Source organism: Aspergillus foveolatus, assembly GCF_047715535.1.
Source record: "Aspergillus foveolatus strain CBS 279.81 unplaced genomic scaffold BDW70scaffold_71, whole genome shotgun sequence".
Classification (NCBI taxonomy): domain Eukaryota; kingdom Fungi; phylum Ascomycota; class Eurotiomycetes; order Eurotiales; family Aspergillaceae; genus Aspergillus; species Aspergillus foveolatus.
This window is the reverse complement of record NW_027396135.1, coordinates 72,820-85,750: the sequence shown is the minus strand read 5'-3', so window position 1 is coordinate 85,750 and position 12,931 is coordinate 72,820. Positions and strand designations below refer to the sequence as shown.

The following is a 12,931-nucleotide window of genomic DNA, read 5'->3' as shown; positions in this document are numbered from 1 at the left end:
ATTTCCGTATCAGTCTGAAATCTTGCAGTCTGGCTCTGGGAATAAATGTAGGGCCATGGGAGCATTGGGGGAATGGAAGAGCGGAGATAATATTAACCCCGCGCTACTGACCTAACCGAATTAGGAAGGCCTATCAGCGCTTATGTCAGCGCTCCGGCAGCCCTCTTGTTTACTTATACCGAAACTCGCTTCTTAATTCTCGACCTCGCCCCGCAGGGACCAATGTCAGCTCTGCACTTGCACTGCCCGCGATGGACGATGAACCGGATACCTATCCAGCTCCGTACGGTCGCGCCTGCTCCAATTGTTCCACCGCCAAGTGCAAGTGCATCTTTCCGAGAGCTGGTGGACGGTGCCAGAGGTAAGAGCAGCCAAAGACTCGGGTTGCTGGAGGATCTTTGACTAAAGAGGGTGTTTTGCAGATGCCAGCGTCTGGACAAAGAATGTCATCAGCCTCCGTCGCATAAACGTCAATCGACTCGGCAATCCGCGAGGTCGAAAGCCGCCCGGTTGGAAGAGAAGTTGGAGGATCTGGTGGAGCTGCTTCGCGCCGGTGTTCAGCCCCCAGCGGTCAATCCGATCACCAATGCTCTGTCGACGCCAGACTCCTCGTTCGATGCCCTTCGCGATAATGCAACACAGCATACTGTACTCCCGCCGATCCCCACCACGTTGACTCCGGACACGAATGCCTCCGAACCCACCAGACGATCTCCCGCCGCATTCTCCACCCCATCCGAGCCGACATCGCTGCAGGCCGAAGAGTACCTGGCCACATTTCGCGGCCGGCTCCTCCCATACTTCCCGTGTGTACATATATCACCTGACATGACTGCGCAGCGGCTCCGCGAGAGGAGACCGTTTACTTGGCTTTGTATCATGTCCGTCACGAGCAAATCTGCTTCGCAACGGCGGACTTTGAATGATAAGATCAAAACCACTGTTGCACAACAGATGGTGCACAACTCGGCAAGCACAGACATTGACATTCTCCTTGGGCTTTTGATATATCTTGGCTGGTAATTTGTCCTTTCTTCGCACTCGGTCTCGCTCACTGATCTTACAACAGGTCAAACCAACAAGTACATAACAAGGCAAATCTGCACGTTTTCACCCAGCTTGTCCATGCTGCAGTATATGAGCTCGGTATCCATAACCCATCCGCGAAGCCCAAGATGATGGCGTTGTGCGTCTACACGGAAGAGGAAGAAAACGCACCAACCCCTGGCCAGTCCTTGGAGGAGCGCCGGGCGGTCTTGGCATCGTTCCTCATCACATCAATGTATTTCCTCCTCTCCTGTTTAGCTTCTGCTGCTGATCTCCAGAATCTCTACTTTCGTGCAGAAAACGGACTCGTTGCGCTGGACCCCTTTCATGGCCGACTGTCTGCGCCATGTGGAGGAGCAGCGAGAATGCATAAACGATGAGATCCTAGTCCAACAGGTCCGGTTGCAGCAAATCACAGATAATATCAACATGACCACCGGGCTCGCCCCTACCTCCGACTCAATTCAAGTGCCGCCCGCCTTCTATCTCCGCTCTATGCACAACCAGCTACAGAGCATCCAGCCCCGCGTTGCGGCACAGCCACAAGCGCATAGTATGTTCTCTCTCATTCTCACCAGCTGGATGTTTGCCGCTTAACATCTTAGGAATACTCCTTCTCCACCATCACTATACTACCCTCACCCTTCACGAATCCGCTGTTACCAATTCTCCCGTAACCACCACGACGCTCAATTTCCAGCAACTCGAGCACCACTATGCTTGTCTTGAAGCCGCCAAAACATGGTTCGAGCTGTTCCTCTTTATCCCGCCGGTGGAGTACATCGGGTTTCCGTTCTCGATTTTTGCGCAGATGGTCCACAATCTAATCGTTCTGTACCAACTTTCCATTTTTGAGGATCCCTCCTGGGATGTCGCGACCGTCCGCAAAACAGTAGATGTGCTCGCGGTTCTCGAGACGGTGATCCGGAACATGGGTGAGGTGGCTGCCGCGGCCGGATTAGAGGGCGAGCCGGAAAGTGATGTTTTCTCCGTGGTCGCGAAGATGTATAAATCTGTGCAGGTGGGGTGGGAGGTTAATCTGGCGCCGGCTCTGTTCGATGGAGACTTTTCGTTCTCGCCGGGCTTTGGACAGCATGTCGACTGATTGCCTCTGGTATTAGATGATTGATCGCTGAAGTGTTCGACTCCTCGCATAAGATAGCTGGGTGAGTCGAGTCTCTGCCTAGTCAAGCCAATTCCGTGAATTATTTTTCCGCCCGCAATATTACCGTTGGAAGCTTGTTGTCTCTGTACCAGCGTTTCCACGAAGCACCTTCAACAGACGGCTCGAACTATCTTCGACCTTTCTGGCACGGAGTCGGTACACTTTGAACACGTCGGCGATAGCTTCTGTGGTGACGGCTAATCCAGCAACAATAATGAGCGGTCCGAGAGTCAGGATAGATCCTTTGCACGAGACGGCTTCAGCAACTGAAAATATTCAGAGCGTGGTTTTAGCCGAAAAGCGGTGACCTACTGCAATCCGGATTTGAAATGCTTCTAACAGGGCGATCTTGAACCGGCCTATGGAATGTCATTCAGTTTTTGGCGAGAGCCTGCGACTGCTGAGTATGCGGTGTCCCAGCACTTCTATTGCCATATCGACAGTGATGCTAACGAGTATTGACTAATCGCCCTCGGACGGTGGCATATTTGACCTGTGGCCTCTTTTGACTTCTCTTACGAGAACAGCGGACTAAATCCGCTCGACGATATGGCTGAAATTCCCCGCGCTCGATCAATGGCGCAAGTCTTTTCCCAAATCTCACTAGTGACCTTCTCCCGTCTACTACCAGCGGAGTTAGTCCGCAATCAGGCATGTCTGTGCCCATGACGTTGGAGAAATCCGGGGTTGGACCGAATGCGGGGAAGCTGCTTGCTCGGCTATATAGGTCATCATCCCCATGTCTTTTCTCCATCCTCACTCATAGGCTGGGTACTCTTTCTCAACACGTCATGTCGAAACCATCAAGTATTCAGTCCCACATTGAAGAGGTCGAGAAGCCCGCTGTCCACCATAATGAAACTCTCAACCAATTCACCCCGCAGGAGCGGGAAAGACTCATCCGTCGCATCGATCTGCGCCTGGTCGTCACGTTGGGCTGTCTCTATTGCATCAGTTTGCTGGATCGAACAAACCTTGGTGCGGCATCTGTGGCTGGGTATGTCTCTTGCCGCGTCTAGGAAATTCCTGCTGACGGCCTAGGATGCAACCCGATCTCAACATGAACGCCTCCAACAATGGATATAGTATAACTTCACTTGTTTTCTTCATCACCTATACTATATTCCAGATTCCGGCAACCGTTATTATCCGCAAGGTTGGACCGCGCATCTTCCTCTCCGCAATTGTCTTGTTCTGGGGCGCTGTTATGATTGTGAGTCCACACAATTCCCGCCACGTGCTGCTTTTGCTCACAGCTTCAGGGTTTCGGCTTCGTCCCATCATGGCCCTCCATGGCTGGACTGCGGGTTATCCTCGGAGCTCTCGAGGCGGGCTTCTACCCTGGTTGTGTTTACCTTCTGAGTACCTGGTATCCACGCTACGAACTACAGAAACGGAATGCTGCTTTCTACCTCATTGGTAGCACAGCATCTGGATTTGGAGGTATTCTAGCATACGGGCTGATGCAAATGAGCGGTATTGGAGGGCTTGCGGGTTGGCGGTGGATCTTCATCGTATGCCACTGAACCATGGCCCCAAACGAATGATTACCTCTCTAACCAAAGCAGATCGAAGGAATCCTCACCTGCGTTCTCGGCTTAGGGTCGTACATAATCTTAGTCGATTTCCCCGAGCAATCACCCAAATCATGGCACTTCCTCAACGATTCCGAAGCCACGTATATTATTGCCAGTATCGAAAACGACCGGTCAGATGTTTATGCGGAACCGTTCACGTTAAAAGGATACCTCCGCAATACCAAGGATAGCAAGGTATGGCTGTATGCTATCCTTTACATGTTAACCACGACCAATACGTACTCGATTGCGTACTTTCTCCCAATCATTCTCCAGGATAGCATGGGATTCTCTGTCGTCAAGGCGCAGTGCCTTGTCGCGCCGCCGTATGTTGCCGCTGCAATAGTGATGTTTATCCAGGGTGTTGTTGCTGATAAGTGGCGAATTCGAGGCCCAATTGTGGCTATCAATGCTGCGATGGGATTGCTGGGCTTGGGATTACTCGGCTATCTGGATAGTCCAGCGCCCCGTTACTTTGGGGTCTTTCTGGCTACCATCGGAGGTATGTGACGACCCGTACTGGTAAGGATGATACTGACTGCGTTAGGCAACGCCAACTGTCCCGCTCTTGTATCATGGCAGAGGTAAGCTCCTCTTCTCTCTAGCATCAAAAACAACAGCTAAGCCTCCCGCAGCAATAACATCCGCGGACAGTGGAAACGAGCCTTAACGTCCGCCACCTTGATAGGCGGGGGCAGCATCGGAGGCATCCTCGGAACCACCGTCTTTCGTGCCCGAGACGCACCAAGCTACCGCCCCGGCCTGTTGACAACCATGTTGGCAAATGCAATCATGATTTTGATTGTGGGTGTGTTAACATTGAAGTTTTACCGTGCGAATAAACGGGTTGATGCTGGGGGAAAGCCGGTTGAAGGATTGGCTGGATTCAAATATACGCTTTGACCTTCTGAGCCAAGGGGTCATTTGGCAACAGTCAGGAAGATATTCGGCAGTTGATGGTTGCTCGACTTACCGTAGGATAAAGGGATGGTTTTTTGCCTTCAATGTGCATAAAATTAGACGGATAGATAATCAGCATTAGACGGCTATACAATGACAGATATATAACTGCCGTTCATCTCGCCTAGTTTCAGTCCAGTACCACCAGTCGGAAAGGCTCAGCGGCAGATCCGAAAAGTCCAAAGCTAACAGATACCCTCGAAAGGAGATCACGGAACTAGTCCTACAGGAATGCGGACCTCCATCCATTGGTTGTTGGCCAGCGACTATATGCCATTGTTATCAGGTTCACTCTGGCAATACCAACCAGAGCTTGAGTTGGCGATAAGGGGAACGGAATTGAACGAAGCCAGGAACAGAGAGCAGGGCGGTCAAGAATAACACATGTTTAAGCACTGCCAAAGCCTCGCGGTCACCGCTTTTGAGCTTCGCGGCTTGGCAAAATCTCGGCCAACGCCGCAAATAAGAAAAAGAAATGCTTCCGATGCGGGGAATCGAACCCCGAGCTGCCGTGTGAGAGACGGCGATGTTAACCATTACACCACATCGGATTATTGTTGAAGATTATGTCTTACCCCAAATATATATAACAAAAAATTAATACACGTCCGAGGTTTGGCAAAACTCAAGAAAATCGTGGATAAGAGAGAAGAGTACCCTAGTCTTGAAATGCCAGTGAAGAGTGAGCGTGTGAGCGTGATTTATATGTTACTACCTGCTATCGCTTCCGCGATGAGTGGTGTTGGTTTTGCAGTGAACGATGATATACCTCTGACCCCAAGCCAGGTCCGTGTCATACCTCGTTTGATTCTCTGTCCCCTAATTGCACTCATTGATCTTCCGTGTTGCCGCTGCCAAACTTAGCAAAAGTAATACTACTCCCGTCTGAGCATCCGGAATCAACTCTACAAAAGCCCCAACCTCGGGATCTAGCATAATAACCATAGTAGTCACCCCTGGCTTCAGGCACAAGAATCGATATATCACTGAGCTCAAATGCTCGCACGAATATGAGGCTATGTTTAACAGGTGTGCAGTACGATCTCCCTTGACTTCTCCAAATCTCCACAGCACGACCGAGCGGCAAAAAACATGCGATGGAACGCGAATGACCCTAGGACAAAAGCCTATTCACCGGGTGCATTGCTTGAAAACATGGCTTTACTGGCGAAAGGTTCTAGACAGCAGGACATTATAAGAATCGAGTTCATCAAACCACTAGTTTCATCGGGGAAAAAATAGAGTCTGCTGTATAAACTCGCAGCAGCTCGTGCGGGTGCTTGCAAATTTCTGTACATCCAGGGTGCTAGTGTTCTCAAGGATTTCGAAAGAGTCGGAAGTCGCTTTTCCCTCAGAGTCTCGCATGTTAGGGAAGAGAGAAGCTTCAGGATCTACCCAGTGCGCGAGATATGCTTCTGGCGCCGCGGAGAAGATTACAGTACCATGGACTGGATAATAGCAATTGATCGTCAGCTTCGACAGACTAGTTCAGTGGAATAGTTGAGCTTATTACTGTTACTTAAGTTTTGATCATTACGTTCTTTCAATTCATGCCGCTTAGCCCAGCCCGCCAACGTTGTATAGAAAAGGTCTGTTATAAAACACTACATTCGTACTCGATTTGAGCAGTCAAAATTAATAACGATCAACCAGACCCGGGGTCATCAACCTAATGAGACTTCCAACAAGTGGACTGAGGTCCCATGGTCCGCCACATTGAGTTTATAACTGTATCTGTTGAGAAGGCTTGTCAGCACCGCAGTATTGGCAATAAAAATCACCTAGCCCTTACCTAACCTTGGTCAGAATATTTGACATCCAGCACCAGTTCTTACCATGGGAATGGGATCGCCACTGACATCAACAAATGGGATTAGATACTTAAACAGGATAGTGACGCGTAATGGAACATATCGGGAAAGCATGGCATGAAGAACTAGCGGCATTATGAACTTGTACAGCCAGCGCACACCCGACCCACGCGGAAAACAATCTACGAGATCCTTCAATGACATGAATCTATAAGGCTTGATTCTCCATGCCTTCCTCGTCGTTCCAGACATTGTCTTCGTTGTTCCAGATATTGAGATTGAGGGGTTGAACCGCTGGTTGGAGGACTCTGGTCCTCTAGCCCCTTGGCCCTGGGCCTTGGTCCTTGGCAGTCCAAGCCTGAAGCGGATCATAAAGTTACGAAACCAGACGATCAGTGATTTACGCTTCAGCGGGTGGATACCAGGGGTCCAGATATACCTCACCCGGTCACTTATCGGGAAAACCTGCAAATGAGCAGCGGGTGTACCATACTCTGAGACAGTGGACAGTGGACACATGCCCCGCCCACTCTTGGCAGCACCTTCGAAGAAAATTCGAAAAATTTGCGAAGCCATTACAGAGACTGGCCGGTGTAGAGGATGAATAGACTCGGGAGAGGAAGAGCACGAGGCCAAGAAGTCATCCCGACGGGAAGCCAATATACGAGCATTGCAGCCGTTGCTAGGCCGATCTCCCCAACGGACCGCCAAGCTGCCGTCGAATTTCGGTGACTCGATGGCAGAGTCTGGAAAGCACTTAGAGAGTAAAGTTTTCTGGGCTCGGCGCCCCGTGGGGGTCGTTTTGCGCTGCGCTACCCGTGTGGAATGAGCCAGACCCGGCCCGGTTTGCTGTCCGCTATCGGGCTAGCACGGGTCCCCGGGGTATCTTCGGGATGGGGTTCTCCATCCGATGCTCGGATTCTGCCCGAGTGCGACCACCTGCAACTCTCCAGGCTGCCTTGGCAGGTGGCGGGCATCATGACTGGATGGAGGGGCCCCATGTTGGCTGAAAGTCGGGGATCTTGGACCTTCCCCTCGCAGGGTCTGCCCACCCCCATGGAGATATTCTCACGACACGGCTCTCCTATTATTGGCTCTGCCATGGCCCATAACGACATTCCCATTAGCAGGCCAACTTATAAAGAACACCGCTCCATACCCTGCCAGTTTCCTTTCTATTTTTTTCTATATTTTTTGTGCTGGTTCCCCAAACTTGGTGCTCTTTTGCAGGGCTCCTGAGTCCTCTTCATCTAGGATTGCCCCTTCTTTCCTGATATTAATAGCTCGCTCACTCTTGCCCAATGGCAGGCCTTCAGCTTAACGTCGACTGGAAGTCGAATCGGCGGGCAATCGCTTACTGCCTGGTGGCGGCCATCGGTGCCCTCTGTTATGGTTATGATACAATCTACTATACAGGAATTCAGGGCATGACCTGGTTTGCCAAAGACTATGGAGAGCAAGACCCGGACGGTTCCTACTCGCTCGGAACGACGTTCCTCTCGCTGTCTGCCAGTATTATCTATGTGGGCGAGCTTGTCGGCGCCCTGGCCGCTGCCCCGATCAACGAGGCATTCGGTCGACGCGCTGTCTTCTTCTCGGCCTCTCTCTGCATCATTGCCGGAGCCATCGTCCAGGCATGCTCGTTCGGCTCGCACCCGGTCTTTTACGTCGGCCGTGTTCTGATTGGTCTCGGTGTTGGGCAGTTCACTGCCACCTGTCTGATTTACATCGGCGAGGTTGCCCCATCGGCCATCAGAGGTCCTGCCCTCATGTGCTTCCAGTTCATGCAATCGATTTCTCAGCTCGTCGGTGCCTGCGTCAACCAGGGCACGCAGAGCATCCAGAGCGCCCAGTCCTACCGCATCCCCATGTGCCTTCTCGTCGTCCTTCCCGGCACAATGCTTCTGTGCCTGATCTTCACTCCCGAAAGCCCGGTATGGTACATGACAAAAGACAAGCGCGATGCAGCCATCAAGGCCCTCCGCAAGATCAACCGCAGCAACCGGGACTACGATCCCACAATGGACATCCAGACCATCGAAAACCAGGTCCAGCTCGAACGTGAGCAAGCCAAAGACGCCACCTGGGCTTCTCTGATTACAGACCCGGTCGAGCGCCGGAAGCTCTTCTACGCGTGCGGCGCCATGTTCGTGCAGCAGATCAACGGTATCCAGTTTTGGTATACCTACGGCGTTGTCTTTGCGCAGTCCATCGGTGTCGCGGACCCTTTCACCATCAACACCATTATCTACGTGCTGCAAATCATCACAGTCGCCATCTCCGTTCTTTTGGGAAACAAAATCAACCGCCGCACAAACCTTATCGTCTGCTCGATCGGCATCCTCGTTTCCTTAATCACCGTCGGTGGCCTAGGCACCACCCGCTCTCCCGATGGCTCCTTCTCCCGCGGTGTCGGTATCGGCATCGTCGTCCTCGCATACATCAACATTATCTTCTATAACTTCTCTATCGGCACGCTGTCGTACTCCATCGCATCGGAGATGTCCGTTGGTCGGAACAGAAACAAGATCACCTCGTGCGCTATGGGCGTATTCTTCGTGACCGTCTGGCTCATGGTCTTTACGAGTCCGTACATCTACTATGACGGCAACCTAGGACCCATGATCGGCTTCGTCTACGGTGGCACAACACTGTTCTTACTGGCTTACTCGTGGTTCTGCGTGGGCGAGACGGCGGGGCGCAGCAACGCGGACATTGAGCGGTTGTTCCAGGATCGCGTTCCTGCTAGGCAGTGGGCGACCTATGTCATTCCTGATGATGGGCTCGGTGCAGGAGGGCAGAAGAAGGGGACAGATGAGGAGCAGATCGAAATGGCTTAGTTGCTGCAGGTAATGGATTTATTGTTTCCTAGGCTCATACTCTTAGACATTATGTTCCTGTCTCAATACAAGTATGATTCAATACGACGTCGATGATCTTGAATAGGCTCCCTTAAGCCTGAACTGACTTTGGGTTTGTAGATGTGATTAGGGCCTTCACTTATCTGTTTCCTTTCTTTCCTTTCCTTCCTTTCCTGCCGCTTCTTCTATTTTTTCCCTTCTTTTCTCTTATTCCACGGGACGTAAAATGCGTTCTGAAGTTATCCTTATATCGGGCGTGTAAATCCGTTAATGCTTGAGGTCAACAAAGTCAAGGCCTGAGATTGTCACTTTAAAGACGTCCGACGGCCCTCGTTGACTGACTTGAATGCCCTTTCCGGCTCGGTGAACCTGAACTAATTGCACTGAGGTGCTGGCTGCCAATCTTTCCACTGCTAATCAAGTTTGTAGCACTGGATGGCACTCAGATACTGGTCAAGTCTTTAATCGAAGCCTCGAGTGCAGACAGCAGTTATATGGAATGAGCGAATTCCTTGTCTACCATCATGACTAGGTTACGAGAAGGCGATTTTAGTGGACCCGCCATTATGGAGATGGTGTTGACATCGCTGGCTCTATGCTAGTAAATGGATCCACTGGGGCTGTCCCACTATGAGGGAGCTCTTGCTTGAGATTCCCAATCGCCTTCCTATTTATTCTCACCCCTTCCCATCAAACAAAATAATAAAAATAAATAAAACTAAGATCCTATATGAGCTTGAGTCAGTACGATCCAAATAGTACATAGTCAATGCCTTCCTTCACGCCGCGTAAGGATGGTCTCGTGGTTTAGGCTGATACTTGTCTCTAGAATAATTACGTGCGAAGCTGATATCATGTACCTGTTACTGAGTGATTATATCAGGAAATAACTGTCCCAGATGAAGCACAAGAGGCCTGGTAGTCGATATAATGGCCTATTACGGTAGGAGTATAAGCAAGTGGAGCAACGATCAGTGATGAGGATCTTGGTCCTGATCTGCAGGCTGGCTTCATGCTTCTCTAGTGATATAGTGGCATGACTCTGTGCGTGCATTAAATGAGCAAGTCCGTACTTATACCTCATCCCTGCAGGCAACTGCAGTTTTCTACCCCTCCTTTTATGTCTCTCTTTTCTCACATGACTGCCCAACAGAGACTAGTCCACCACATTGTACCTTGATGGAGGAGAGTTGATTTCTTCACTCTTAATTAGCTGGCCTATTCTACCTGGAAAAAAAAAATTAAAGTTCACCATACCTCTTCCTTCCTCACAAAATGCCGCTAGCCGCTTTACGTGAACACGCTGTCCCGCTGCTCTGCAGCCTCTTAGCCTTCCACGTTTTGAGGGTGATCATGACATATGCGAAGCTGATGCGCTTCAGAGGACCGGCCTGGACGGGCATCTCGAACTGGCCTCATAGTATAGCCATGCTTCGGGGCAATTGCCACGAGTTTTATGCACAGGCTAATGAGAGATATGGTACGAGGACATCCGGCAACCGTCTCTCCCGATACTGACAATTTCGACTCGGGCCAGGCCCAATCGCCCGAGTCGCCCCTCGAGTGCTCATCACCTCGTCTCCGGAGGTTTGGATGCACGTCAACAACAAGCCTGGCTACAAGCGCTCCGATTGGTACTACAATGCCGTGCGGATTGAGTACCGGAAAGACAACGTCTTCAGTCAGACGGATAACGCGAAGCACGAGCATAGGAGGAAGCAGATGGCTCCAGGGGTATTTTCCACACTCAGTCCGCGTAGACTCCTGCTGACTCGGCCATCGGTGCCAAGTATTCGGGCAGGGAGAATACTGATCTTGAGGTTTCTGTGGATAAGCAACTGCAGAACCTCCTGGACCTCATCCGCGCCAAATATGTCTCTTCTAACGAGCAGGCTGTGCCGATGAATTTAGCAAAGAAAATCCAGTATTTTACGCTCGACGTCATCAGTAGCGTCGGCCTCGGCAAGGCGTTCGGTATGCTGGAAGCTGACCGCGACATCGATCAATACCTCCAATCGAGCGATGAAGGACTCGCAATCGGCAATACTGCCCTCGCGCTGGGCTTCAGCAACATTACTCAAGCGCCCTTCATCGGCAGATTCTTTGCACCCTCACCCAAGGACAATAACGGCTTCGGGAGGTTGATGACCACATGCTTCCACTTCGTCGACGAGCGCGCCGCGAGCGCTACCGATAAACGGTCCGACATGCTGGCCTCTTTCATACGCCACGGCTTGTCAGGCGACGAGCTGCGTACCGAGGCGTTAGAGCAGATACTCGCGGGCTCCGACACCACTGCCGGCGCCATTCGTGGCACGCTGCTGCACCTCATGACGAATCCCCGGGTTTACGTCAAGTTGCAACGGGAGATCGATAATGCCGTGCACCGGGGCCTTGCTCCGTCTGCTGGACAAGGCCTCATTACCGCCGCACAGGCTAAACAGCTTCCATACCTCCAGGCTGTTATCCGCGAGGCGCTGCGGGTCTGGCCGCCCGTGTCGAACATCTTCCCGCGCGATGTGCCCAAAGACGGCGACACAGTCATCGTCAACGGCCAGTCCGTATTTCTCCCTGGTGGTGTCTGCATCGGGTACTCGGCATATGCCATGCACCGCAGCGAGAAGATATACGGTGAGGACGCAAAGGCTTTCCGGCCGGAGCGGTGGCTTCTTGAGCCAAACCCTACCAAGTTGGCTGTCATGGTTCGGACCAACGACCTTATCTTCGGGCACGGGAAGTTCCAGTGCTTAGGGAAGCCAGTGGCCCAGATTGAGATCGGGAAGATGATATTTGAGGTGAGTTGAAACAGGTCTTGGTGCGGGCTTGCTGCCTTCTGGATGATACGCTGACTATCGGCAGCTCCTGCGCAATTTCGACTTGGCGCTTCTCAATCCGACTCATCCCTGGGACGCGCGGAATAATCTTGGTCTTTTCACCATCTCTAATATGTGGGTGCAAGTGACGGAACGAACGCCTGGTTTGCTGTGACCTTGAATAATGCACCTCGCGAGCGCAAGGAACTATTGGTCAGAAGCTGCCATGTTACACTGTAGGGGAATGATTTAAACGCCACACATGTAAGCAATCGTGGAACTATTATTTAATAAAAGGCGATATTTTCGTGGATGTACCGGGGGAAGGCTTCGATTTCGGCGTAGTGTTGCGGACAATAGCACGATAGCGCGCTTGAATCTATCTATGAACCTGAAGATATGTAGAACTCACGTCATCGTAGAGACCTAGCAAGCTCCCAAAGGGCGCAAGCGGCCGATAGACATTGTAACTGCCGCTTTCCAGTCAGCGCGATAGTTCAGCTTCTCTCCTCGGAGAGGTAAGAATCCTCTGCCCGATGGCAAATTGTCGACTTGCACGTCAGTCAACCAGATGTCGCAGATATAGAAGAAGCATATTGTCTGGATAGCATTATTACGAGCTCTTCCTTACCTGGAAGATCATACTTTGAGGGATAAAGGGTCGCAGAGTTTGCCCGATCCGCTGGGCGTAATATCG

At 51.4% G+C, this 12,931-nt stretch overlaps 4 protein-coding genes and 1 non-coding gene across 5 annotated transcripts; 4 read left to right on the top strand and 1 right to left on the bottom strand.

Annotated features, from left to right (window-relative positions):
* Positions 1-139: 139 nt before the first annotated feature.
* On the top strand, positions 140-2,406 carry BDW70DRAFT_111457 (Zn(II)2Cys6 transcription factor domain-containing protein). The gene is made up of 5 exons (XM_073734548.1): positions 140-361; positions 423-1,019; positions 1,070-1,282; positions 1,326-1,600; positions 1,653-2,406. Exons 1-5 carry the CDS (start codon positions 252-254, stop codon positions 2,150-2,152), a joined length of 1,695 nt encoding a protein of 564 aa, XP_073592287.1. The 5' UTR covers positions 140-251; the 3' UTR covers positions 2,153-2,406.
* Positions 2,407-3,003: 597 nt separating this feature from the next.
* On the top strand, positions 3,004-4,692 carry BDW70DRAFT_153317 (major facilitator superfamily domain-containing protein; the record flags this gene model as incomplete). Its single annotated transcript, XM_073739612.1, has 6 exons — positions 3,004-3,209; positions 3,254-3,425; positions 3,475-3,726; positions 3,781-4,291; positions 4,337-4,373; positions 4,425-4,692. The coding sequence occupies 6 exons, from the start codon at positions 3,004-3,006 to the stop codon at positions 4,690-4,692; spliced, it is 1,446 nt and encodes a 481-aa protein (XP_073592286.1).
* A 536-nt stretch (positions 4,693-5,228) lies between these two features.
* On the bottom strand, positions 5,229-5,300 carry BDW70DRAFT_t157. Its single transcript has one exon. It is a non-coding gene; the product is annotated as a tRNA-Glu (tRNA).
* A 2,425-nt stretch (positions 5,301-7,725) lies between these two features.
* Positions 7,726-9,487, top strand: BDW70DRAFT_143236 (general substrate transporter). The gene has a single exon (XM_073738080.1). The coding sequence runs from the start codon at positions 7,862-7,864 to the stop codon at positions 9,398-9,400; it is 1,539 nt and encodes a 512-aa protein (XP_073592285.1). The 5' UTR covers positions 7,726-7,861; the 3' UTR covers positions 9,401-9,487.
* A 1,078-nt stretch (positions 9,488-10,565) lies between these two features.
* On the top strand, positions 10,566-12,618 carry BDW70DRAFT_143234 (cytochrome P450). Its single transcript, XM_073738079.1, has 4 exons — positions 10,566-10,901; positions 10,959-11,155; positions 11,212-12,216; positions 12,281-12,618. The coding sequence occupies exons 1-4, from the start codon at positions 10,697-10,699 to the stop codon at positions 12,407-12,409; spliced, it is 1,536 nt and encodes a 511-aa protein (XP_073592284.1). The 5' UTR covers positions 10,566-10,696; the 3' UTR covers positions 12,410-12,618.
* The last annotated feature ends 313 nt before the right edge of the window (positions 12,619-12,931 follow it).